Genomic DNA, 26,971 nt, shown 5'->3' with positions numbered 1-26,971 from the left:
TATAATTTCTCCATTTTCTGCTGCTTGATAATGAGCAAAATAAACACAAACTGCCCACTGGTGCCACTTTGTGCACAGCCTCTAGCTTCAAGGAGCAGTTGCTTTCCAGTTTACCCTGTCACAGCCCTATTGTTTTAAAAGGAGATTAGCTGTTTGCAAACCTGCTACATTTTTTGTTCAACAAGAATAGTATTATATATTGATTCACCAACCATGGCACATACACTTTTCTAAATGAGAAGCAGTTATACTAATAGTAAAAGTATTATTTAGGCAAAATTAATAATATTTTAAGAACCGAAGACAACTGATCCTAATAAAACTACTAGTAAAACTGGGTTCAGAAGAGAGATCACACAATAAGCAACTGATAGTGAAGTCTTCACTTTTATTTTTTGGTCCAGCTTTGTGTTCACTTGAGATGATTCATTCTTGCAATGAATTCCTTCCAGGAAGGATTCCCCACAATCCTCAGAATTTTTCTTTTTCTCTGTACTCTTAAAGTTCTTCTTTCTCTGTTATTACAGTCTCTTTCTGGCTGAGATCCTCTTTGCTTCCTCCTGAAGGATCCTTTTGAAAAAGCAAATGCAAGAGCAAAGCTGTTTATTACTCGTGTTCACAAAGATAATTGCTTTTGTAATTCTTTACTTTCAAAAAAAAATTAAGATATGAAATGTGTTTTCATCATTTCAACCGAGGAACATGAGGGCATGTAAATGATGTAAGAAGTAGTGCTGCTGTTGATAAAAACGTGTTTTGTTTTCACACCAGAGACTGGTTTATGAAGAAGTATAGATGAGGTTTTGTGTGAAGTTTTAATATGAACGTGGAAACTTCATGTGGTAAGATAATGGGCATACTACAGAAGACACTACCTTCTCATTTGTCCTGTCTGGGAATACTCTGAGGTCAGGAGGAAGTTACTCCAACAGGAGACTTCACATCAAGCACAGTATTGCAAAAGGTCTGATACTGCACTCTTCCGGGAAAGCTTGGAGGGTGTCTAGTAAGGATGGAGAATACAAAGAGATGAGCAAATGTCAGCTGTCTACCCGTTTTACTACACAAAGCATGCTTTCTGGATAGTGTTTCACAAGTGGGCTTTTTTACTTATGCTTTAATGCAAAATAAAATGTGAAGAAGAGATGACAGAATATACGCAGCTCTGTAACATTGTACGTAAGACTTGGGGGGGAATTCAACAGATCTGTTGCAGACATATCATCACTGAACATGCAACAGAGGCAGACACCAAACTTAGGCTTGGGGTATTGTGAAGTGGAAGTGTACAGTGACTGGGCAGAGTCAGATGTCTGATCCTGCACTGCAGACTTCTGGTTCTGTCACCTCTCTCTGTCGGTAAGCACCTAGTTGAGCAGTAAAGGCAGGACTGAATCAATGATGGGTGTGATCTGAGACAGCTATTGCTCAGCTGGTCTGACAGGAGATGAGAGCTGAGGAACTGGGCAGCTGTCCTAACCAGATGGCCAAGAGAGGGGGCAATGTCTGTCTCAGTTGTGCCATTGTTTAATGAAGATGGGACACCATGCTAAATGCAGCACGATGAGATAATCGTGGATGTTAGAACCAGTCCAGCTGTAGCTGACACCAATTTTGTGGAGTTTTTTTCCAGCTAAAATCCTGGCAAAGTTTTGCTTACACTGTTCAAGGTGCAAGTTCCTTCCTGCCTTGTGGTACAGTGTTAATGTAGTGGCTCAGGGGTACCATGAGTAGTGGGAGAAGAGCTTTCTGTGTGATGAAAACAAGGATGTGAGTGGGTGTATGCCTGTCTGACTGCAGCTAACGTGATCCTGCCAAGCTGGTATGCTTGAAACTGGCTGAGAGCTCATAAGAACCATCTGAGCATTGACGTGCGCAAGAGCTGAAGCCCTTACACGTGGGATATGCTATTGCCCCTTAGGTTGGGCCATATAGGGCGTGAACATGCCTTGGATCTCATGGCAGATCAGTCATTGTCAGGATCAAACACCTACCTTTTCTCCTGTTTCTGCCTTTGTCTTGATTTGTTCTTCTAAGAATTCAGAAAATGCCGCCAAGGTATGCTCCCCAGCATAGGCCACTTCCTGCAAAGAGTTTGAAGATTAGGAAAGCATTTAACTTTCTACACAAAATGCTGGAAATAACAACCTAATAAGCTGAAGGATTTCAGTGTTTCAGATTGCCCACGCTCTAGACTTTGGTGCTCAGCTTTTACTTATTTAAATAAAAAGTGAGGACAGGGTTAAAGCAGTTAAACATTTCCAAGCTATTTGAAGAGCAGAGTCTTTCACGGTTCCAGCCATGACATTAGAAGTTGTATAAAGATTTTGATGGAAACTCAAAATCCTGAAGCAGTTTTAAAATACACAGTCCAGAAGTACCACCTGTTCCACAGCTTGAATGTTCAGTAAGAACAGGAGGAAGATGAACAGAGATATTAATTTTCTTATACTTCATCTTAAATTGGAGATTTATTGAAAATTTTCTTACAAAAAAGTTTAGGGAAGAAACACTAAGTAAGTCTGAGCACCATTACTGTATTTTAAAGATTTTTTTCAAATACTGTTCTCTGGAAGTCTGAAAGGATTTTGCACAAGTCTTTCAATAAAAATGTATAGAAGCTCATGTGTGTGACATTGGGAATTGACTGCTGTTAGCTGACTATATTTAGAAATGGGCAGATGCCCATTCTCACTTGGGGGTAAGCTGACTTACTCCCATGGAGACCAGTAATGCTACGTTACTTTATCCTAGTTGCTATTATGCCTGATGTAAGTTCAAAGGACTATAAAGAAAACACCTCCATTCTCTGGTGAACTCACTGGATGTATACACAGTTTTAATACTCCCTGTGCAGTAAGATATTCTCTTGTAATAAAATGTTTTGCAGCCTTGAGGTTATTTTTTGTTTACAAACTTATCTTTCTTGAGTAATATTATTTGATTCCTCTAGAGGCAATTAATACTCCCTGATGAATCTTGATTTTCATCAGTTCTGACGGCAGGAATAGCAATTTCTCAGACCAAAGACCTGTAAAGCCAGAGAAGCAGCTGATCCCTGCCCTGGTACCTGAGGATGTGTCAACACTTCCCGTTAGAGCAATCAGTGCGTAAGTGTATGTAAATGCTATTTTTCTCACTTCAACCATAGAAACAAATAGAATCATCTTAAAATCTGCCAGAAAAACTGCATGTTTTTCTCTCACGTTTGGAGTAGATGACACAGTGGGTGAGTTGTTCATCTGCTTCACAGATGGAGCTCAGATGATGCCTGGTCACTCCTTCCTTGATGTAACTCATCGGATTTACTCCCTCATTCTCCAGCTCTGACTATAACTCTTCCCCAGTGTACAGCCAAGTGCTAAATTTAATTGTTCCATGGGGGAGGAGTAAACTTTTTTGTCGCACTGAGAAAGTTGATTTTTGCTTTTGACATCAAAAATTTTGTATATCCATAGCTATGTAGGCTATTGATATAAATAGCTGTTAGGCTCAACATCCTCATACTGAAACCAATGGTTATTAAATGGAGTGAGAATGAAAAAAACATAGGACCACTGAGTTGGTAATTTGGAAAAGTGGACATATGTGTAAATGCCCAGCTATATAGGTGTCTGAGTTCATCAAGCTCCACTTAACTCCAGTTAACCCTAGGTGGCTCCTGTTTTTTTTTTTTTAAAAAAAAAAAAGAAAGTCAGCCATCTAGTTTTGCATCCACTGAAAATAAGAGGGTGACTTGTCTTTAACTTCAGAAGAAACTGCCCTTTTCTTAGACTAAGGAGTAGCGCTCCACTAGAAAGCAGGCTGGTCATAGCTTGGAGACCAAGCAGATGCTTCTGCCTGGAGGAGGGTGGTTTCTGATCTGGTCTCATCAGGTGAGAGTGCTCACAAGTTACTCTGTAGCACTGTGTTCTGCCCATGGCTTTGCCTTTAAGGAGGTGTAAGGGGGGCTCTTGTAGCCAGAGAACATGATAACCCAGTCTAGAAATGAGCTATGGGTCATGTTATGTTAGCCACATTTCCAGTGGTTTATCAGGAGCCAGTTCACACTCCTTAATTTGCATTGAATCTGTGCTTTGCAGAGTCTTCTAATAGTTATTCCATCTTTAGAATTCTACCTGCTTCTGCACTAATCCATCCTTAGTCTTTAAACAATGTGAAGGATCAGTAGAGGATATTACAAAGCTCATGTGTTGTTTTTTTTTTTTTCCAACAGTAGCAAAATACAGACAGCTAGAGAAGATGCCTGTGTGAAATCAAGGCTGTACCAGGTGGTGGTGGACTGTATGTATTTCCTGTTTCTCTTTTTCTTCCTCCTGCACATACTAGTTTCTCTTGGGCTCCCAGCCTCTTCCATTGCTCTGTTCATTGCCAGAGCAAGGAAGTAGGGGTTGTAAATTTGGGGCAGTGACAATACAGTGTGAAACACAGGACAACTCTTGAGTCTTGGCCCATTGGGATATTGCATTTGTATCCTGCACCCTGGCCTTGGTTAACTTCTGGAAAAGTACAGGTGTACTCGGAAGAATTCCCTGTGTAACTGCTGGTTGAGTAGGAAGTGGCTGAGCTGTTGCAGTGCCTTTGTGTTAATGGCTTGAGCATGTCCCTGCTCATCTCTGATTGCCTGCGGCCAGCAGCTCATACAGTGCAGTAAGAAAGAGGACAGAACGCATGGGTCAGCCACTGCAGGCACCTGCACGGGCAGTCAAGTGCAGGCTAAATTCTCCAAAGCCACAGGAACTGGCCTAAAAGCCTGGTAGCCAAGGGGGAGCTTCAGATTTCAAACGCACTTTAGTTTTAGGGTATTTTAAGTGTGAAACTATCCCTTAATAGTTAAAGTCGTTACTGATATTTTTTGACAAACTGGCATTTATTATGAGCATTTAATGGGTTTCTGCTTTTCTGTGCAAAGACTAAGCATGGTGCAAGTGTGCAGGACTACAGTTCAATTCATTAGAAGCTGTGCATGCACATCTGAGAGCAAAATCTCTCCCTAAAAGATTAAATGAGGACATGGGCAAATGTCTTAGAATTCAATTTAAGTTTGGGACTAAGAAGAAAAATGAAAAGCTTAGTAATGTCTTAATTATGGCAGCGTCTTAGAATGTAATTTATTTTGGCTGCAGACATATTTTCTTCTTAATTAGATTATCTTTGTAGTTGGAGGAATGTAACTTTGTCTAATATTTTTCTTTTTCAGCTGTGGCATCTTCTGATTACTCTGTAGCATAGCTGATGCATTAGGTAGCATATTCTAAAGATCATTAGTCTTGATAACAAAAAAACCCTATTGAGGCTGAATGAAATAAAACTACTGGCATAACTGCATAGGAGAAAAATTTGAGATCTGGGTTTTGTGAAAGTATAGAGGATATAACAAGAGGGATGCCAGTATTATTGAGGTTATAGTCATACTTGCTCCAGAAACAACAGACCCAGTAGTTCAGAGACTGTACATCTCTTGCAATGGTGAGGAGGCGAGCTGTAAGTTTTCTCCAAGCTGAGACCGTTGCTAGAACCCATCAGGCAGACTACAGGTTGTTGAACAGTAGAATATGAGCAGTAATGACTTCATAGGTCTGCAATGGGAAATGGTGCATGGGTTCTTGCCGCAGCCTCACACTTAGCAGAAAGTAGAAGGGTTTCCCCTCTAAATCAGGGTCTTGTCAGCAAAGAATTCAGTTTTGTGTAGATATGCAGCAAAGCCTTCTTGCTTAAAGGACAGCTTTCTCACGTGTTTGTTCACTGTGATCTGTGTGCGCCCACCCAGCCACCCACCCCTCAGTGTGCAGCTGTGCCATCCCGTTCTTCCCCTAAAGCTTCTCACCTGGTAATCGGCTCCAGCAGGAAACAGTCTGAAGAAGGGATAGCGATCCAACACAACTGACAGGATGTCATTTGCTGTGACATCTATCTTTGCAATGATTATGTCTTTGCGATTTTGATATTTCTCTCCTAGTTCATCCCAGATTGGCAGGAGTTTTCTGCAGTCATGGGACCAAGGGGCATCTGCAGATGTAAAAGGAAAAACAGTCTGGTGGAAGGGCACGTGCTGGCATGCTAAGTGGTACCCACTTCAGCCCATAAGAGTTAACAGGGTTTTGAATTGTAAACTTGTGGTCAGTCTCCACTTGAAACTACCTTCCCTTCATGAGTTTCTGTGTATGGATAACTAGCTGCTTCTCTAATGCACTTCTGGCAGTAGCACTGCTTTAACTCTTTTTAGCCTTTCATGACTATAACAAACACAAAACACTTGTCATATGACTTTGTTGACGAGGAGTGCCAGAGAAGCAGCGCAGCCCAAATAAGACTTGGATCATTTCCATGATGAGGTACTTGTCAGAAGCACAAAATGCTTCACACATACTGAAAGTAACTGTGTCCAGAAATTACGCTGTAGTTGTACTGAAAGAAGGAGTTAGAGGTATGGTGGTGTTTTGCACTGCACACATGCCAGGTTAGCAAAAAGGCAAATCCAGCATGCCATTAGGTAACATACATGATCACAGTCCTTCAGTCATAAGAGGAGTGGTCATACTCAGTTTGGATGGAATTAAAACTTTTGGGACACTTTCCTGAAAATGCTACATCCCATTTACCAGCCTTTCATTTCTAGAGGACGTGGTTTGGTGCCTGCCTACATCACTATTATGGCAGCTTGCTTGTTCGTGGTACTGCAACGTGACCTTGAGTGGACAAAATGGCTGCTGCAACAACAAGGATTACAGGACTGTGCTACATTTAAGAATTTCTGTTAATGTTATATTTAATGTTGTATTTTTGTAAATGCTGTATGTTTGCTCTGCCAAACTAATTAGGACACAAACTAACCCTACCAGCTGGTACAGTAGAGGGCAGTGGTTTCTTGCAGGGAAAGGTCAAGCAGGGAAAACTGCTTCCCTTGCAGACAGAGGAGGAAAAGGAGTTTGATTTCTTAATCTAGCAACTCCTCTTCGGGATTTAATGGTAGAGCATTATAACCAGACAACCTTACTTAATTCTCCCTCTGTCCTTGGAAGACAGACTGACTCATACTGTGTGTGTTATAATGTTCCATTGTAAAGCGTGACATTCTAGTGTCATTTTCTTTCAACACTGAGATTTGATATTGCCTTGACAAATATTTATTTAAGGGATCCAGTGTTACTCAGTGCAACCCTATGTCATCAAGGTATTGCAGCATTTTCATAGATATGAAAAAAAAAGTATTTAATGCTTTCACCAGACACCAAAAATTTGTTAAGCATGACTTCTTTAAAGTGCAAAGATTAGTTTGGTCTGTAAGCATGAGCTTTCTTTTTTCATTTCCAACTGATCATGTTAAAGCAACTTAATGTTTGAATAAAACAGTGGCACTTACAAAACATGACAAACACAGTCATGGTCTTATTGAAGACAATCCTGTTGAAATTCTTCCCAACAAGCACTTTGACTGGCATCTTGTCCCAGTCCTCTGTGATTTCTTCACTGGAGAGATGTATCTAAGCAGAAACAAACACTGATGTGAAAGTGCAAGGAACATTGAGAAACTTTACTCCAGGATAAGTTTATGTGAGACCACTGGGACCTTTCTCTAACTCATGTCCACCATTACTGTATGTTATTTTTTTGATATCTCTATGTCCTATCCAGCCTTCACACACTACTCCCTGCTCTCCCTTGAGTGGGGAACTGCTGTCTTGCACCTATGCATAGTTGATGGTTAGAATTGTTTGTCCCTCTCTTGAATAGAGACATAGTAGACTGTCTGAAAGTCTCCTTTTATCTCATCTCATTAGTAATGAACATACCTTTGCTTTTCCATCTAGGTAGCTCTGGCAAAAATGTCTTAGGTTCTCCAAAGTCACCTCATCTGCAGGCATTTTGTACTTCGCATTGCTTGTCAGGTTTAGGATTCTCACAGCGGGAACATCAATGTCCCTGATGCGAAAATACTCAAAAACTCGTCCATTCCTGGTTTCATTAGTATTCACCAAGACAAATGTTATCTGATAATAAAGAAAGAGTCAGGCATCTGGTTGAGTCTTCCACCTTTGGTATAACCATTTAGAGAAACGGGTTGGCAGTGGGTTAGACCCTAACCTTAAATACAAGCAACTGTGTAGAACCATTTTTGATCTCAGTCCAACAAGCAGCAGCTCTGTGAACTTTATCATACCTTGATCCATGTTAATAAATGCTAAAGCAACCAAAAGGAACAGATATTTTCCTTCTTTCCTTTCATACTGGTTTGCCACCGCTTATTTTAGTAACGCTTCTGAATTACCGCTCAAAGCTCTTATTGCCATTCTTAATAAATCTTCACAGGACAAAAGAGCTGAAACACATGTAGTGCATGTGTCTATTTAAATACTCGTGTGTTGTTTGTAAGACAAATGATCATTCTTCAGTCTTTAACATACTTAGAGCAGGAGTATGAGCACAGTGAAAACTGAAACTGAAATACTCGTCTGTGACTGCCTATAGATGTTTGCAGACACTTGTGTGTTACAGACAAGGCTATACAGGTGCTTTGCAATATTTCTCAGGCTTTCTACCTGATTTTAGCTTTGGCTTCAGGCAATACCCTGCAGTCTTCATGGTGTTGCCTGGTGCTGGCAGAAATTGCCAGAAGCTTGCTGAAACTATCTTTGGTTGGAAGAAGTTGTGTGCATAAAATCAGAGTCAGGTTTATTGGGAGCAGCTGGAATCAGTGTTGGTTTCTGTGATCTTTGTATTTTAAAGAATCATTATGAAGTGAAAAATATTCTTTGAATTTGTCAAATCATTTTGTTAAGGGCCCAAGCTGAAAAATAGTTGCTGAAACTTTTAAAGGGATTGATAGACTTAAGAGACAGGCTGACAGCAAAGTAATTTTAGCAACAACATTCGTGAGTGTTTTTCCATTGATTTTTGGCATTTGTATTTGCAAAGCAGGATTCATTATTACAAACCTTCCCTCTAAATTCCATAGCAGCAGACTTGTAGTTTTCATAAGTCACATTGAATGTCTTTGAGTTCGTTGGGATGAACAGCAGGATGTGATTTTCGACAGGGACATCAAAAATCTTCACAGATGTCTGGGAAACAAGAATCAACATCTGTTCCATTCTTTTTAAGCAGAACGGTGAATCAGAGGCTCAGAGTACCAGTGTCATTCAGCTCTGCTATTGCAAATTTTACTTCTTAAGGCCCTGTTCCCAATCATTTCTATAACCCTGAGATTTCTTTCATTGTTTTAGAGAAGATAGAGTGAGAAGAATCAGCAGCTGCTGAGTGTTTTCTATATTCCAGGAAAAAACTCATCGTTATTCATAGATTTTACAGTCAGAAGCGGCTGTTACCTTGTAGTCTGACCTCCTGTGTAACACATGCTGAAGAATTAATGTTGAAGATGTGCTGAAAGTGAAAGGCAGCATTACCCAGGGAGGCCCAGCTGCAGCAGCTAGACCTGACAGGGGCACTGCCTTCACTTCTGGGTGGCATCAGCAGCCTACATCTCCTTTTCTGGACAAAGCTTCCCTTTCTCATGCCACACCATGATCAGTCAAGGGGATACTTCCTCATGCAAACAGATATTTCCATGTCTTTCCCCTCCTACTTGCAATTTTTCTCCTTTGTCTTAGCCCAGAGGACTGGGTTGCTGCATGGGAGTGGAAGGGCTGGAGCCAGGCTAGAGACTGACCTTTCACCCACCCACCCATCCCAGCTGCTACAAAGCCCAGGGCATTGTGCTGGCTCCGCAGGATGGAGGTATTTCTATGTCCAAGTGGTTCACAGCTTGACCAGACATTCCCTGTCTCCAGGAAACATCTTGCTAGAGGGATGCATCCTCTGGGCTGGGTTTGACCAAGAGCTGCATGTTGGATTCTGCTGGTGTTTCTAGATCTGTTTAGGGCTGGCCTAGTCAAACAAAAGTCTCAAACACTAAGGAGCAGATGAGCTCCTTAAGTTGTTTTCTGTATGCGTTCCTCTGCAGACAGTCGCTGCTCAAAGAGCATTCACAATAACAGCTGTTGTTAGGAAGAGAGACAGCACTCTTCCCTCTCCCCTGAATTCTTATATGGAGGCTTTACACTGGGGGGCAGGGGTCTTCCCCCCACACCTCTCCACCCTTTCTTCACTATAATGTAAGAGGTACAGCAAGTGAAAGGTTGCAGTAAGTGAGGAAAAGCATATGGTTTGATAGCCAAATACCCTTTCTACTGCAGGTACTAACTTGTCAAGGCATATAGGCAATTTCATAACATGCTGCCTGTAGCAGTGTAATAGCCTAAAAACAAACAAACAAACAAAACAAAACAAAACAAAAAAAGAAATATAGGGAGGTTTCTCATAGGTTGATGTGAAATGTTACTGGCTGTTCTTCTCCTGTGGCTTTTGTTAATGCAGTGAAAAAAACAACGTACCTCAAGATTATATTCAGTGACCAAATCCAAAGTAAAGGTTTTGATTAGCCTTGTAAGATCCAGTTTGTTCTGTCTGTCATCTTCAAGCACTTCATTATGCACAGGTTTTCCCTTGGATAAATAGTGAAATTTGAGGTTGTTGGCTTTATCGACTATAGGAACAAAGGTACTGATTATAATCTAAAATACTGTTGTTCTCAGCTTTGATGTTTTATTACCTTCAGTAACTTAAATTCTGTAACTTGTAAAATAAATGTCATAGCTTACAAAAATTCATAGATTACAAAAATTCAAGATACAGCTGACAGTTTTAATTTGCACAGTAATCTTAATAGACTAAGAGAACTTTACTATATCTAAACATGCTGTCTGTGACACATCCACTTCAGATGTCCTTGGTCTGATTACTTTGTAGCCTAAATGTTGTGTATTTGCTGTGTATTTGTTCTTGTTGGCCACTTCTTCTGATGTGGATTGGAAGATTCCTGACCAAAAGCAACTCAAAGGAAAAGAGGTGACTTAATAATTGGTGGTTTAGAATATAGGGATCTGGGTAAGCTGTTGAATTTCAGCTAGGAAATTATTTAACCTAAAAAAAAAATACTAAAATGCCTGTCTATAGCCTGAAACTTCCACAGCAGCTTTTTGCACCTTACCTTTCTAGGCTTGCACTCCTACCTTCTTAAATACAACAAGAGTGTTCTTTTGGATGCCATAGTTAGCACAGACGTCCTCTCTGCTTGTCATCCCAAAAGGCATCTCTGGCACATCTTTGGCAGTCTCACAGAAAACTTCCATGCTGTTATTGTGAAGTTCCTAGTCCCAGATAGAGAATTTATTAAAACCTGTATCCTTCTAGGATGTGTAGGAGTGAGAGCCACAGGTGAGGCAGGCCCCTAAAGGCGTATGAAGTAAGATCAGTGTAGAGTGGGTATAGCTTGCCATAATTACATTCAGGGGGAGTGTATGGTTCCCTTTGTCCTTCCTGTGCTCATCTCATCTGCCCTGCACTCTGCTGGCATTCACGCTGTACAGAGACTTCAGCAGCTGGGGAAGGGTAACATGGATGGCTACTCCCCTGCTGCAGCCTGTCTGCACAGCTGTGGAGGGACCCATATGGACAGGGTGCAGTGGATTGCAGAGAGGGCTCCCTGCTTGCATGAGGACCTGACTGATGTGTTCGGTGCTCCGACCAAGGGCTCTTCAAAGTAGGGACCTTGGCTCCTACATCTGTCAAATAGTCACTGTGCTGTCCACCCTCAAACTAACAGTTAATAAGCATGATGAAAGGCAGCAGCTCATTTGGATTTGATTTAATCAGACGATTATTTCATGCTAGTTGAATAGTAATTTATATGCTGAAACCTCACAATACATTCTGGCACTCATATTTGTGAGCAATCTGTGACTAATAGAAGGCCAAATCCAGCTCTTTATTTACTTAGACATTATTTTGTTAGCTTCCACCCACTAAATTTCTGACATGCCGTAGCTCACACTGATGATCATCTATTGTCATTTCAGCCTCCAAGTGAAACCATGGAGTCCAGTCAAACACACATCTGCAGGCACTATCTGCTGTCAGCCTGCTTCAGGAAGTTCTCCAGCATCACTGTGATAGCAAGGGCTTCTTAATGCGGCCCAGCATTGGAAAACTGCCCTCCTTCAGGCATGGCCGCAAGCAGATTGCTGCAAAGCAAAATTCTGGGCACTGTATTTCCAATTTGTCCTGTTACGCTGTATGTGTTCATCACTTCTGTTACTATAGGGCAATTTGGTAATGAATCCTGTTCTCCTCATCCATGAAATATGGTCTCTCCACTGTAGCCAGCGCATTTGGGACCTTGTCAGTTCAGGTAGGAGTGCAGACATTGTGCTTTTAACTGAGCAGAAAGTTACCAGAATAAAAGTCTCTTTAGAGCGTTGATTGAATGTTTCAGGTAATAAAGGCTTCAAGGACACACTGAAAAAGCAGCAAAAAACTATTCCTATTTTGCTGACTTTTTGACTGCATGCTTTGACAGCTGATATTTACGCTATGACTGTTGTTCTGTATTATTCAGTCCCAAATCCTGAGAACCTTATTATGCTTTGGAAAGTAGATTTTGCCTGAAACAGAACTACAAGAGTTCGATCGTACACAGTGTAATATTTTATGACTTCCAATCCATACAGATTGCTTAGCTGGCAGGAGCTAAACAAACAGTTAACTTGTTACTGGTGTAGCTTGGTTCCACTCCCCTTGGTCTCACTGACTTTGTTTAAATCATCAAATGGAAAGATGAAGAAAAGGCACTGCAACATATTTGACAATATTTACTGTGTTTTTTATGGACTTGAGCATGAAGGGAACATTCCTTCACCACAGCAGCCTGCCTGCAACTATTCATGTCTATGATTTTACACTCACTGTCTTTGAATAGAAATGCTGTGATTAGGTGCCATGGTTTTGGCTGAGACAGAGTTAATTTTATTTGCAGAGACTCATATGATGCTGTGATTTGGATTTTTGGTGACAATAGTGCTGTTGCAATGCAGTGCTTACTCAACATTAAGGACTTTTCCTGCCTCCTGTGCTGCCTCTCCAGCAAGGAGGCTGCAGGTGCACAGGAAGTTTTTTAGGCAAGTTTTGGGTCTTTTGGACATGTGGAATTTGGTGGCAATGGCAAAGAACATATCCCAAAGTTGGAATGGAAATCAGCCTTTTGAGTTTTCCAGTGAATTACCTTAAAAAAGCCAATCACTGCTAAATTGTCAGCATTTATCATGGCTTCAGCCTGATCTGTAGAGTTGATTAAGACTGTGCTGGGTCCTGTTCTTCTTTTGACCCACGTAATAAAGGCTGAGGCCTGTCTGACTCCTGTGGAAGAAAAAGAGAATTGAAATAACTGTCAAAATGAATGACACATTTCTGAGCAATCAAGATAGAAGTGGTGGAGGTGCAAAAAGATGCTGAACTTGGACTCCTATGGACTGAAGATAAAGTTGATTCAAAGTGGACTTGAGCATCTAAATCCAGCCTCAGGTTTTAGCCAGCATTTTAATTATTACCAGCTCTAGAAGATCAGCAGTGAATGAACACTGTTCTGTGGGATATCTGCACATGACTGTCCACTTAACTGCTTGATCACAGGTGGAGAATAGAGATGAGAAAATTAAGAAAAGCAGAAAAACTGCTCTGCAGCATTTCATGTGTCCACGAGAGAATCAAAATCATAGCAAGTTATAAACAGCTATCGACCTGAGGTTTAATCCAAAATGACTTCAAGCCAATTGCAGATTTTATTGAACTGTCTGTTCAATTAAATTAGGTGTCAAAAATGTTCCTTTGGTGCTGCAGAAGATCTGATAGGTACAGAGGCACGTTAAAATTCCCCTGTGGTATTGCAGCTTCACTTTTCAGCTTAGACTTGAGAAACAAAGCTGAAATCTGTCAAAGGTGTAATTTAATTCTGGAGACTTCCATCTTTTGGGATCCAAATTACTACTGCTAGTTTTACTGAGTTCATACTCGCTTTGTTTATTTGGTAAATTCTCCTCAGGCTTTCAGGAATTTTAGGAATCGTGAGTCTCTTTAAAAATAGCTTCTAGCTATTGTGTTTTCAGGGGAAGTGGAGCCACAAATTGAGGCTCAGGAGATGAAACTCTAAGCCATAAAGTAGCGCCTTCATCTCTGTGAGCATGGTGTCCTTGTTGGAGTAGAGCAAGAGCCTAACAAAGGGTTAATGAAAACTGTATATGAAAAAAAAAAGTCCATATGCTGTGAAGTGCCAGAGTAAAGATGTACAGCACAAGTGGATTATCAAAGATGCAAGTCCTGGTGCTGTACATTTTAGCGATATGACAAGGTCAAAATTGAGTCAGACCATTTTACTGCCATCAAGTCATTTTGCAGCAGGCTGCACTGCAACTAGTTTAAAATACTTTTTTTTTTTTTTTTTTCCCCAGCAGATGCCTGCCTGTTTGGCCTTAAAAGTGTCTAAGCTGCAGAGAAAAGCACAGAGCAGTATCTAGTGGCCACCCAGTGCTTGGCTTCTGCTGTGTAAATGCAGAGTTGAGCTCCTGCAGCTTGTGTCAGCAATATAACCTCTCAGCATATTTTTCATGTGGTTAGTCTTTATATTGCGTTGCTTTAAACAGCCTGTAGTTTGTTTCTTCTGGCAAATTCTAGCCTCGGAGATGAAGTAAATGATGATTTTACAAAGCCTAGAATTTGGCTCTCATTGTGTGTCCGTTGTCAGGACAATCGTTCAAAAATGCTCTCTTCCATCAAGTACTTGAGTGGATTTCTTGATTTAAGCAAGGTCTGCAGTTTCTTTCATGGTGAAGTTTGAGTTTTGTATAAGAAGTCTTTGGGTGGTTGCTAAACATTTTCAGTTGCTGATTCTCAGTGGTTTAAAAGTTATACCTGGTAGATGAGATTTTACTAGGTGTTGCACGTAATCAGCAAGTAAACAGAGTGTAATTTAAGTCATTATTGGTAGTACATGTGCTCTGAACAGTTAGTGTTATTTTATACAAGTTGTAGGGCAGAAGCCAGTTTCGTAATTTCTGGCGTCTTGCTTGTAGGTGTCCCTTACATTGCAGCTCTGTACTGAGAGATTGGCTGTGTGCATCTTGTGTTACAGTGCTTTGTATTCACTGGCTCTCACAAACATACCTGACAAGTAGGTTTACCTGTTCAAGTGATGTTTTCAAGTCCACCCTATATATATATATAATCAAAGACTTCATTCTCATGTATCTGCACCTCTAACAGAAGTTCAGCTTTCAGCTGCAGCAGACACAGGGGCTCAGGAGTTAAGAAACCCAAACACAGTTGTGTACAGTTTCAGGAGGCAAACTTTATTCTCCTTTTTGTTTTAATTTATATTAAACTTGTGAGTCAACAGTACCTACTTAGAGTATGAACAGACCATTTTCCAAGTCATGATTTTTTGCCAACTCTGTAATATTTACCATTTTAAGGGGAAAAGAGAGAAAAATATGTATATGTTTGCAGTAAAAGAAAAGCTCTAATGAGGCCAGGATTTCCCAGGATTGCTCAAGTCAGTCCTATTCCAATGCTTAATAATAAGTCTTTGCTTAATGACTTCCCACAAAAGATTTCAAATTATTCCATTGTTTTTTTCCTGAGCCACGAATGAGCTCCCTCTGATGGCTACACTGCAAAATTCTTTTCTTTGGTTTAGGAAGTATAGCTGCATATTAAGGAGCCTAATGAGTTCAGAATTCATCGTTAAATACTGTGTATTGCTCCAGTCTGCTTCTGCAGTCATGCTAGCCGTGAAAATTGCAGTGAGCTACTAGAAGAACAAACTAAGCAGGTTTGGGATCAAGTTCTTGTTTGGTGTGACTTACTTATGTTTGTTCTAGTATGTGGGAATACATCATTTTGGGGGTGTTTCTATGCCCTGAGTACAATTGTGCCAGCGGTGGGTTTGACTGTGTGAACTAAACATAGAAAAGCATATTTAATTATAAACTTATAAGATGAATTCAAATTGAATTTCTTAAACGGATACAGAGGTAAATGCATGTTTAATACCAGGGCAAAAACAATTTGGCACCTTGCATATTCTTTATCTGTTCAGTCGTATTGTACTTCTCAGCAGCATAACAGATGGGTACATCCAGTCACTATCAGTGCATGAGAGAGTTTACCTTTGCAGTCTATGGGATCTTTCCTGCTGCCATCCACAAAAAATTTGACAGTCGGAAACTCTCGAATGTTAAATTCTTTTCTCAAATCGTGTTGGTCTGTGACATCAATTTTGCCAAATTGTATTCTTGGAGCTTCTTTTTTAAGCTGTCGTGCAGCCTCAGCAAATTCTTCAGACAAATTCTGAGATGCTTGAGGTAAAGAAACATCTGGAAAGGGTCAAACAAAAGAGAATGGGTTACACGAGGTGCAGCACGAAGCTTTCCAGTGAAAATTGTTGGGTCAAGTAGTAGCTGGAAGGGTTGAATAAGGTCATTTATGACTCAAGTAAATGAGAAATTATATTTTTACTTCTTTGTGTTGATTCTGACTGTTCATCACTGGACATGTACATGGACCAGCTACAGTGAAATACCAACAGGATTGCAACAGTCTTCTGTTGGGAAGACTAGGAGAAAAAAAAGTAGTTTGAATATGCTTTGAAAGGATTTCAAAGCTGAATGAAATATTACTCACATTAAGACTCTTTGATAAGATACAGTTTTTGTAAGCACTTCATTTAGGCAAACTGGTGTAGTGATGAAACTACTGTATCCAGATAGGGAGGAGGGAAGGAGAGAATAAGAGAATATGCTCTCACAGACTGGCAGTGGTTCTAAAATAACAGATGTTTCTGGGGGCCGCGGGCCACTCCTTCTATAGCTTGAATGGCAGTTGTAGTTGGAGGAAGGAGGTGGGCCATCCTAGGCTGTGCTGTGAAGTTGTAGGTTACACCAACATGAAGAAGGGACAAGGGAAAAGCAGCTAGTTACGTATCACTGCTCCACATTCAAAGGTAAAGTGGTATAGGCCTGGTGCTTTACAGCTTTGCAACTTTTGCAACTTTTGGTAAAACTGAGATACCCTTTCTTGTTGGTTTTGCCCATTTTCTTTAGATTTGGCAAAAACATTTTAGTTTCATCATTATAATTTTCAAATAGGAACCAATGAAAAAAATCAGTCTTGTTTTCATACATTTGTGTGTTCTTGTGTGTATGTGTACATTATTTACATTCACATGTATGCTTACACACTTATGTGCCAAAGCATAAATCTCACACGGTAATTATCTGTTGCTCTTTCACAAAATTACAAATGCACTTCTCTACAGCCTACCTCATGAAGACATTACCGAGTGCAACTGTAACCAAGAATTGAATGAACATTTCTGTATGAATTCTAATAAATGAAAGAAAGACAAAAACCTCTAATCCAGTTCAGAGCTCATTTACATTTCTTCCATTATTCATCATTATCCTTGCTCTGAATCCCAGCCATCAATCATTTTCTTCTCACCAACTGCTACAGGGAGGAGCATGAGGAGTAGTATTAAATAATGTTATTTTCTCAATATATTAACCAGATATACCCTTCTAGATTCTTCTACACTTGAACCCATCTTGGCCAAGAGCTCTTAAGTGTTGGTAACAGCAGCTCCAGCTGTTAATGTGCTAAACGAGGTTCTTGTTAGCAGGACAAAAGCTAGTGTCTGTTCAGGGGCCACTCAGAATGGTGTTGAATAGAAGGTGCTTCTCTGAATAAAATAAATGAGCCTTAACCCATCAGTCCAAAGCAAATTGTGTTCTAGTTGCCTATAAAGCTATTGTTCCATCAAATAATTTTATTGCAACTTTACAGAGATTTTAAAGAGATTTTATCCTAACTTCAATTTCCTTTTTCCTCATTATAAAAATGCTCTTATCAGTGTTTTTCCCAACAAGTTTGCAATATGTTGTCTCTAAAAAACAATGTAGTAGTATCTCCATCTTGGCTCAGTTTGATATACTCTAGATAAAACTGCAGAAAACCACGATACCTAATAGAAGTTCTGACTGGTGAACATGAGACACAACATGTCTACCATAGAAAACCACTGCTGGTTCTAGAGACGGTGCTTGTTGAGCCTTAAAATGACTCTAATAAAACATGGGGTAGTTGCTGTGCAATTTAAGAGTGCTGACAAATAACAACCTCACAGAAAGGGTGAGCACAGAACAGTTAGGCAGAACTGTGGGGTCTTTTGAGAGGGTGTGTTGCTATGGATGGAGTACAGCTGGAATAGCGAGCAGGAAGCCACATTGCAATTAGGGATCACAAGCCTTCTAGCTAATTCCAAGGCAATGGTTTATACCAGAGGCAATTTCAATGTAATGGCTTTTTTTTCCCCTAATAACCTAGGGTTGCATAGCTGTTTTGCCACAGCTGGGGGGAATTTGGAAGGTCAGATACTTACTGCACAGTGAAGTGGGACTCTCCTGGGAAGGTGCAAAAGAGATTGTTGGTGAATTTCAGACAGAGAAGCTGATGGTGCCTAGAGGCTTCCCAATAAGCAGGGAATAGCAGGCTTTCTGGGTGTTAGATATGCATATAGATTGTCTGGGGGATTTGGGGATCCATTTTTCTCTGAAATATTTCAATTCCAAACAACAAAAAAAAATGTTTTAAGAATGATCTCATCACCAACTGGCCTGAATAGGCAGAATTGCAGGTAGCTATTAGCATTGCTAGTGTTGTTAGATAATGAGAGCTTGGCAGTTTGTAGCTGCTGGCAGAACTGGGAGAAGTGCATGCCTCCATCCCCTAAAAAATAAGCAGTGCACTCAGAGACCAGAAGTCTGAGTACCATTAACCTGATAACTGTGAGACAAGTTCACTGAGTGAGCAGCCGCCTTCATCAGACAGATAAAAACTGTTTCCTTGGCTACCCAGCAAGCATGTGGAAACATCCATCACGTACCTTTCCCTGGCTTTCCCGAATGATTAGACTCCTTTTCAGCTTTCCATCAATTCCTTTTTATTCCACTCATTCTTTGTTTGCTTCCCAGGTGCTTTATTTTTCAAGTCACTTGGATGTTGCAGGAAATCATTGCTTCTCTTATTTAGAGCCTTTTCTTGAGTTTTGTTTTGCTTCCTCTGTTTCAGATTTTTACTGGCACCAATTGCTTCAGGTGTTGGGGTGAGGAAGCAGATGCTGAGGCTAACATGGGATCACAGGCTCCACAGTCGAGGAGAGCTGGGTGCCAGCAGAGCATATACAAGGGCAGATGAAAGGTAAAGAGATGGTGGCAAGGTCACTAGGGAAGATGTGCCTGGGTGGTGAAACGCCCATGTAAACACCCCCCCATACACACACACACACACACACACACACTGTGTACCAGTGTGCTGTGCCACAGCTGCCAGAAAAGAGAGGCTCTTGAAATGTCATCAGCTCAGGAACAGCATTATACTAACAGTGAGAGAATGTCTTCACTATAAGTAGTTTTATTTTTCTTATAAGTAGAGAAGCATAATTTAAGGGGTTGTTAAACTTTTTATTATTATTTTCCTAGATAGTGTTTTTGATCTGTTTTTTGGAAGCATCACTGAATTCCCTCTCACACAGTCATTGCTATTTTGTGAAGTGTCCTCATCAAAACAGATGTGAACCTCCAAAAGAACATTTTACCAGATTGGCACAGTTTGAGCATGAGCAAAGAAAATCCTGAAAATACGTTATCCAGCATCTGAGAACAACTCAAACTCCTTGACTCAGACATGGGAAGATGAAAAATGGTCTACAGAACTGTGAGTGCTAAAGCAACTGTGAGGTATCCTCTTGAATTTCTACACTTTTTTTCTGATAAAAATTGAGCTGCAACCAACCACCTTTTTAAATTACTTGCAGGGGAGAGTCTGTAGCACCATTTCTGCAGCCACTTTGCTCAGACAGCAAATGCTGAAGAACAGAATCACATTTTTCAGCACCTTCCCTGATGACCGCAGTTTCCTTTCATTTAAAAACTGCTGTAAGAATGCCTCCCTCTAAAGGTCATGTAGAACAAATCTTACATACACCCTCATTCCCTAAAGACAAGGTTTTGGGTGTGGGAGGATTGCCATATTTTCCATTTTCTAAGCTAAGTCTATGTGTTTGAGGATTTAAATGCACTTTTTTATTTTACCTGTCTTGTATGTCAGCAGCTCAAAATTTGTCAGTTTTGTTTTCCATGAACAGAGAACTAGGTTAGCATGAAATCACACACACATTGAAAGCAAAACCAGAAAAACTGAAAGGCACTACAGATTTTTAATCAGACTGTCAAAAATGCTGATTTTTACAGCTCAAGCCATCAGCACTTGTGTTCTATGCATACTAAACATTTTGTCAGGCACCAGTCCTGTTTTCCTGATGAACTTAAAGCATTACTGCATCACTATCAAGAACAAGGCAGGGTATTGTCCCATACCATCTCCGTCTTAGAGAGAGTCTGAGTATATTTTGCCCAAAGCCACACCAAAAGGTTATGACAAAAGTGGGGAGAGAACTAGAAATCTTGTATTTAGAGAGTATTTCTCTTGGAATGCATAGAAGCATATAACCTGAGTAAGCCACTACTTTATTTCATAGTGCAATATACTGAACTAAAATACATTGAAATGTGGGCAGAGGGACAGAGATTTTTGCTGATACATAAATGTGTTTAATGACCCTAAAGCATTCTTCAAGAGAGTATACATGAAAGCGTGATGAGTTCCTTCTTCTTTAGCTAATGCTGATGGCCTCCAATTTCATTTGGCAATCTGTACCGATGGTCTAGTGATTGCTGCAGACATTGTGAATATGCTCATTGTCATGCTAAATACTGATTTCCTAGCTGTTAGTTTCTGGCATGGTCAGAAAGTCATTTCAGCAGTCCTACTTTTCATCTTTCCCTGCGTAGGCTGCTTTTGCAGTTTTCACTACAGATATATAATTTTCTCTGTAGAAGAGCTCTGCGATGAAGAATGGTTTTATGTTTAACATGTTAGAGTGGAAGCACGATGTTGATTTTGCTGCAGGTGCAAACTTTCTTATTTCACCTTCAAAGTGTTACCATAGTATTCTACAGTGCAAAACACAGCCCATAACCTCCTGTGTTGACCTCTGTACTTTTAAGCTGAGCTAATTTAATGTTTGCAGTTTGTAGTTTGCTTGAGGTCTTCTGGTATGCAAACACTGAAGATCATTCTAAAATTTGAATCCTTACTCAGAACATTCAATAAAATAAGCATGTATAAGAGACATCTACATAGGGAATACATGTTAATCATTGTCTGCAGCAGACAACTAGAACATCATTAATGACTCTTGTACCTGCATCAATGTGTATTTCCACTGTCTTGCTTATTTTTATAAGCATATTTTATAAACAAATTGTCTCTTTTCAGACAATTTACTCCTAGGGACACACAGATTTTCAACAAAGCCTACAGGAATGAGGCACCCACATCCCAGTATCCTTTGCACTTCATTAAGAGTTTCCTGTATGAAGCTTAGTTAGAAGATGTAACTGTTCAGGGTTTTGAACTGTTTTCATTTACCCAGACCAGACGTATGTGGTGAGGAGACTGCTATATGCTGGAATTGGTTCTTAGCACATGAGTGGGTATGCTTTGGATGTTGGCTTTATGCAAGCTGACCATCTGGTCTATATACACTGATTTTAACATCAGTCACGCTCCCCTTACTTCCTAGAAATCTCCCTTTTCATGAACTATATATACACACAGGCAGCAATTTCTCATTTTTCAGTAACATCGCCTTCAGCTTTTTTGCCTTGAGAAGGAGGTGTTTGTCTTTGAGTCACCCCATCCTGCCTATTAAATGTCATTATCTCAGCATAGATTGTCATTCACAGGCCGCAGGGATCCTACAGTTGATCTGGTGGCTCACTGGGTAACAGACCTGCTAGAAAAGGTAAATGTCACCCTTTTTTTTAATAAATTGGAATGTGCATAGAGAACAAAGCAGAAGTGCAAGTGCTGTACCACTTGTATGTTTGTCCTAATGTTATAAAACTACAGACTAAAGAAAATGTAACCCCCCTGATAAATAAGACAGGCAAACTAGAGCCAACTGTCACACAGAGAGACCTTGACAGACTATGGAAGGGGGCCGATGTGAACCTCATGAAGCTCAATGAGGCTAAGTGCAAGGTCCTGCACCTGTGTTGGTGTGATCCCCAATATCAGTATAGTCTGGGAGAAGAACTGAATGTGAACCACTAATGTGTTTTGCAGCCTAGAAAGCCAGTTGTTTTACTGTGTTCAGACTGTGCTTGGCCACAATTGCTATACTATTCCTTCTATATCTGTGACTTCAAATGGTTACAGTTTGTTGTAGTGTACAGTAGTATTTGTAGTGTTCGTTTATAAGTGTACACAGTCCATCCTCCCTGTGGTGCCTTATTTTCATCGAAGTGCTTGGGATTTTTGTTAATTATCTTGATTTCAAAGGTGTGTTAGTAAAAACTTAAAAGCAACAATATTCTGCAATGCAATTCACCGCAGGGGTTTATATTCAGTTAACATATAGTGTAAATAGTAAAACTCTGCCATGTAGGCAACACTGACGTATGATCTGCCTTCTGCTGGTGGCAAGTGCTCTGTATTCCCTGTGGTAGTAGGCCTGTGAGTGATCACTGTAACATTAATGGAGGTGCCATAGATTACAGAAGAATGAGAGACATCTTTCATGTGAGCTTCAAGATTGGGTGCACCTAGGGTGTGTCATTTGGCCAGGAGAACAGGCACTGTTCAGCACACTGCTGCATGCTGCTCATGTTGTTTTCAGACATTGTTCTGTTCCTTCACAAAAAGGGAAATTGAAGCTGGAACTCTGTTCCTCTGGCCTCTCCTGCCTTCTTCCTGCTGCCCCTTCGGTTACTTTCTTGTTGCCGAAAAGCAGTCAGGGTGAGGGCAGGAGAGTGCTGGATTTCTGGATTGTTACTTTTTTTCCATGTTGGGTATTTGCCCAGTGTACTTTGCTCAGCTCACTAGAGTACTGACCCTGCATGGCAGAGAATCAGCATATGCTTTTATATTGAACCTTGCCTGAAAGAAGGCAGATATGCGACACAGTGAGGGTGGAGCTGAAGGGCATTAGGAGGGTCTGGGAGTCGCTGGGCAGAAGACATCAGAGCAGGCCCTTCCTGATTAAATATTGTGGGACTGGTAAGTAGATAATGATATACAGCAGGGAAAGGGTTGGGGTTTTCACCTAACAGCTAGACCTAAGGCAGATCCTAGAGCTTTGGATCAAAATTTGGAGTTCACTCTTAATTCCATCTTGGTATGAATCCCGCTTTCTGTGAATTGTAGGTTTCCTTTGCATTCCCTTACCACATCTCAGTGATTAAGAATAGGCCAAGAAGAGAAGGGTCTCAGGCCTTGTATTCATTCTGGATTTCTGAAACTAATTCTTGGCAGCCTCACAAATTTCCTGTGTGGCTTTGGGATTATTGCTTTGTCTATCATTGTCACAGCTCCCCGAGTGATTCCAGGTTCACATTGTTTACATAGCCTATTTTAAGGAGTAGGGCATAAAACTTAAGTACTTTATGGATTCTCTGTTCATGTGCATGTCCCATCTTTAGACTCCTCATGCTGTGGCAATGGAAATTACAGCAAACAAGCCAGCTTGTTCAGCAACGTGGGCTGAACATCATTTCACACATCCCAGGGCAGTGCCTCAGTGCAGGATGATTTTTCACTGTCCCAGAGGCTGTTCAGTGGCAAGTCTCCAAAAGGAGCTGCTGAGATTGAGGCCAAAGATTTCCATGTAATGTGTCTTGAGCTGAGGAGCTTGTCAGTCTAGTGATTGATTTCATAATTCTCTGCAGGGACTGTAGATGCCATTATGGTTTGTAGCTAGAAAGGCAAGCCATGAATTTTCAGTAAGCCTTTCAGATAGATGTGGTGACCTTGAATTCAAACCAGAATGCAGTGAGGATCACTGGTGCAAGGTGTGGTTGTGGAGCAGTGTTTCATTTCTGACTTTCTCAGAAGGTGCAGAGTGTAGAGGAAGGGTGTCTCTGTCCCTTGGTTCTGAAGAAACCCAGTTGTGAGGGCAAGAGAGGTCCCAAACTATTCTGAAGTAGGGACAAGAGAACCTGTTTTTTCAGGCTCTTACAAAGCTTGAGAATAGAGCTTGACGAAGGCTTTTTTTGTTTTGTTTTGTTTTTTTCCTGAATAATTATTTTTTCACCAAAATACTGTGTCTTTAGAGGGATCAAAGCAATTCACAATTTCAGGGTGAATTTGGCAAATAGTTTTAAACCCTGCACAATTAAATAAAATCTTGCTAAATTTCAACACTTTGAAACATGTCATTTAAGCACTTTTAATACATTTCTGAGTGATTGTTCTAGAAATTCTAAAACATATTTGAAGTTTTGTAGCACTTTTGGGATTAATGAAATGTTTGGTATGATCCAAAGTTCATTTTAGTTTCATTAATTCCTTAAATGTATTTCTGCAAAGTTAGGATATTACTTTAATTTCAAATAATCCATTTCAAATTCGGGGTAGATTTGTTTGTTTTTTTTTTCTGTATGTGCCTGTCTGAAATGCCTACCTGCCTCCAGAGCATGCTAGTTTGCAAGGTGTTTGTATAATTTATGGCTGAGTTGGTGTGTGTGCTGAGCTCAGTGAATGTGGCACAGTCAATCGCAGGGTGAAGCAAGGCCAAGCCTGAGGAACAGACACAAAGCTTTTGCTGTCTTATGCAGATTGAGGAGTCTGTTGCCCATAATCATTATGAACTCCCATACTAAACCTATATCAGAAAAAGTTCTTGCCATAAGTAATGTCCTTCCTTGCTTGTTTGGCTGAACTGTCTCTACTTGGAGATTTACATCATTTTTAGTTAAACTGCTGTCTCTTATAAGGCTCCCAGTCTCCACTGCAGTAACCTCTCCCTCCACACCAACCATAGTGCCTGGCGTTTAATATCAAATATGTCGTCTCTCCATGCATTTTGATTTCAGTCCTGCTGCAGGCTGAATGATCACTTCTAGTCCAGCAAAGCACTAGGCACAAGGTATGTCGATGTGCAATTGTAAGGCCATGTGTTGAAATTCAACATTAATGTAAGTGATGATGTGGAGAAGGGGTGGAGTGAGACTGGCCTCCCTGATGGGTTGTATGAAGCAAGCTGGAAAGATGCATTGGAAAAATTTTCGGTGCAAAACCAATGCTATCCTTCAGGCTTGTGCAGTCCCACTGAGAATGAGGCTTGCTGCATAACCCTTTTGAACACCTAAACCCTATTGTGGCCTGGAGGGGGGCTGCAGGAGAGTGAAGAAACCAGGGCCACCCCATCTCTGCAAAGAATCACAGAAGGGCTTGCTTAGAAGGGACCTTGATGCCCATCTTGGTCGACCCCCCTGTCACCCACTAGATCAGCTTGCCCAGGGCCTCGCCTAACCTGGCCTCGAACACTTACAGAGATAGAACATCCATAGCTTCTCTAGGCAGCCTGTGCCAGTGCCTCACCACATCTAATCCAAATCTCCCCTTTTTTAGTTTAAAAAAGTTTTAGTCAGTTTATTATCTTACTGCAGGGCTGTGGGACTGCACTGGGAACCCAAGAGGTTTGGAGCTGGGATGGTGGGAACAGAAAACTAATGAAAGGGCTGTAGTCCTCATAGGATCCCAGGTAAACCCGGGCACAGTCAGCATTTACAGCATCAATATTTGTTCTATCTTTGAAAATATGTTACTGTAAAACAATTCCGCTCTAGCTGAATCCACAGTGGTTGCTGTGGCATCTGCTCTATGGTAACATCTGCTCTCTAAAGAGCTGTACAGAATCATACGGGCTAGATCAGGGACACTGGCAATGGAACTCAGAAGAGCTGTGACCTCAGCCAGCCTACTTTGATCAGGAAACCATGCTATGCAGCGCCAGGTTCTCCTTGTCCCCTGTCATTCCAGATGCATGGGTTTGGGAATATTTAACTAGGCACTGGCCAGAGTGCAGAACTGTGCTTTTGAGAGGCAACACATTTTTTTGGCAATTTAAAGAGACCCTACCATGGCCTTAAAGTCAGTGTTTCAGTCTAGCTAAGCCAATCTAGCAGCCAGCTGTCACTGCACAGAGGCCCAATCCTCCCACTCCTACCTCCTGTGGTTGCCTTGGTACCAGTACCGGCCCACCAGTGAGCCAAGCCAAGCAGATAACCAGCCCTGCCAAACACTATACTTTTTGTCTTTTTCTTTCGTGATACACTTTCCATAAGACTCCGATGGCCAGACCTAAGTCTCAAAGTTAGTTGCTCAAAAGACCCCATTAAGTTTCTTCCACGTGAGGAACAAACATGAATGTAATAGAAAAACCTCAAATCTGCCTTTACCTAACTAAGCTCATTTCAGGGAAAGAGTCTTGCAGATCTATATAATACAATTAGAGTCACTAAAATAATGTAAAGAGCCATTCCCTGAAGTCCAAATACAGACACGAGATGCCAACTTGCTAAAACTTCAATAAAAGGTATGGATGAAAATGTAAGAAAGAAAAGCCATCTCTGATTTTTGAATACTTGGAGTCTCACTCGTCATTGCTGTGAACCACATCCTTACAAAATTAGATAACGGAAGCAGAGAATGCCAAGTCACAACTCCGTGTGTGTGGACCCATCTTAGTATCAATATCAGTCTCACAGAACAGACTGGTATTTAACCACCCCAAAAAGCAATCAGTGATTGTAGCCATAGTCAGAAATAGATACATGGAGAACATCAAACAAGGACTGCTGGAGGACGAAGCAGCAGCAGAACAAATGTACCTTGATGCCCCAGCATCAGCTGTACTCTGCAGAGCTACCAGGGTAAGAGATGGCAGAAATGATACTCACAGAACTCCACCAGTAGGTACTTTGTTTCCTTCAATGCTCTGTCAAAGTTGCTCTTTTTCAGCAGGAGTACATTGTTTTCCTTTTTTATTCTGGGGAGCTTGACTTTCTTTATTTTTGTTTCATTTGGGCCTATGCTGTCTATAGCTGGGAAAGCTGTGAGAAGTAATAGTGGCAGAAAGAAAGACGGACGTGTCTTCATCTTGCTCTGCCTTTACTCAGTT

At 40.8% G+C, this 26,971-nt stretch overlaps 2 protein-coding genes across 8 annotated transcripts in view; one reads left to right on the top strand and one right to left on the bottom strand.

The window, feature by feature from the left end:
* LOC311445039 (acyl-coenzyme A synthetase ACSM4, mitochondrial-like) overlaps positions 1–26,971 on the top strand; it is a 184,677-nt gene that overhangs the window by 144,160 nt on the left and 13,546 nt on the right. For 3 of the 7 annotated variants that reach the window (XR_014698172.1, XR_014698173.1, XM_084536667.1), the window contains exon 1: positions 21,285–23,067. The exons of 2 other annotated variants lie outside the window; for them this stretch is intronic. The gene's annotated coding sequence lies outside the window, so the exon portion shown is untranslated. Of the gene's footprint in view, positions 1–2,993; positions 3,111–4,216; positions 4,285–19,014; positions 19,144–19,496; positions 19,683–21,283; positions 23,068–26,971 lie in introns of those variants that run through there. 2 more of the 7 variants (XM_084536670.1, XM_084536668.1) reach the window with 2 other exon arrangements.
* Positions 449–26,971, bottom strand: PDILT (protein disulfide isomerase like, testis expressed). The gene is made up of 11 exons (XM_084536696.1): positions 26,751–26,971; positions 16,056–16,262; positions 13,118–13,251; positions 11,070–11,207; positions 10,392–10,502; positions 8,937–9,062; positions 7,794–7,991; positions 7,364–7,484; positions 5,828–6,009; positions 1,995–2,084; positions 449–570 (listed from the first exon to the last, which is right to left on the bottom strand). The coding sequence occupies exons 1-11, from the start codon at positions 26,947–26,949 to the stop codon at positions 499–501; spliced, it is 1,578 nt and encodes a 525-aa protein (XP_084392822.1). The 5' UTR covers positions 26,950–26,971; the 3' UTR covers positions 449–498.

This window comes from Aythya ferina (assembly GCF_964211825.1).
Source record: "Aythya ferina genome assembly, chromosome: 15".
In the NCBI taxonomy this organism is placed as follows: Eukaryota; Metazoa; Chordata; class Aves; order Anseriformes; family Anatidae; genus Aythya; species Aythya ferina.
This window is presented reverse-complemented; position numbering and strand designations above follow the sequence as displayed.

Excerpts from the sequence above, each read along its gene's own strand:
- PDILT (XM_084536696.1), bottom strand. The coding sequence starts at position 26,949 with ATGAAGACACGTCCGTCTTTCTTTCTGCCACTATTACTTCTCACAGCT. Across the intron at positions 10,503-11,069 it reads CTCTTGTTGTATTTAAGAAG|GGAAAACCTGTGCATAATGA; the intron begins GTAGGAGTGCAA and ends TATTTATCCAAG. Across the intron at positions 2,085-5,827 it reads CTGCTGGAGCCGATTACCAG|GAAGTGGCCTATGCTGGGGA; the intron begins GTGAGAAGCTTT and ends AACTCTTTGCAG.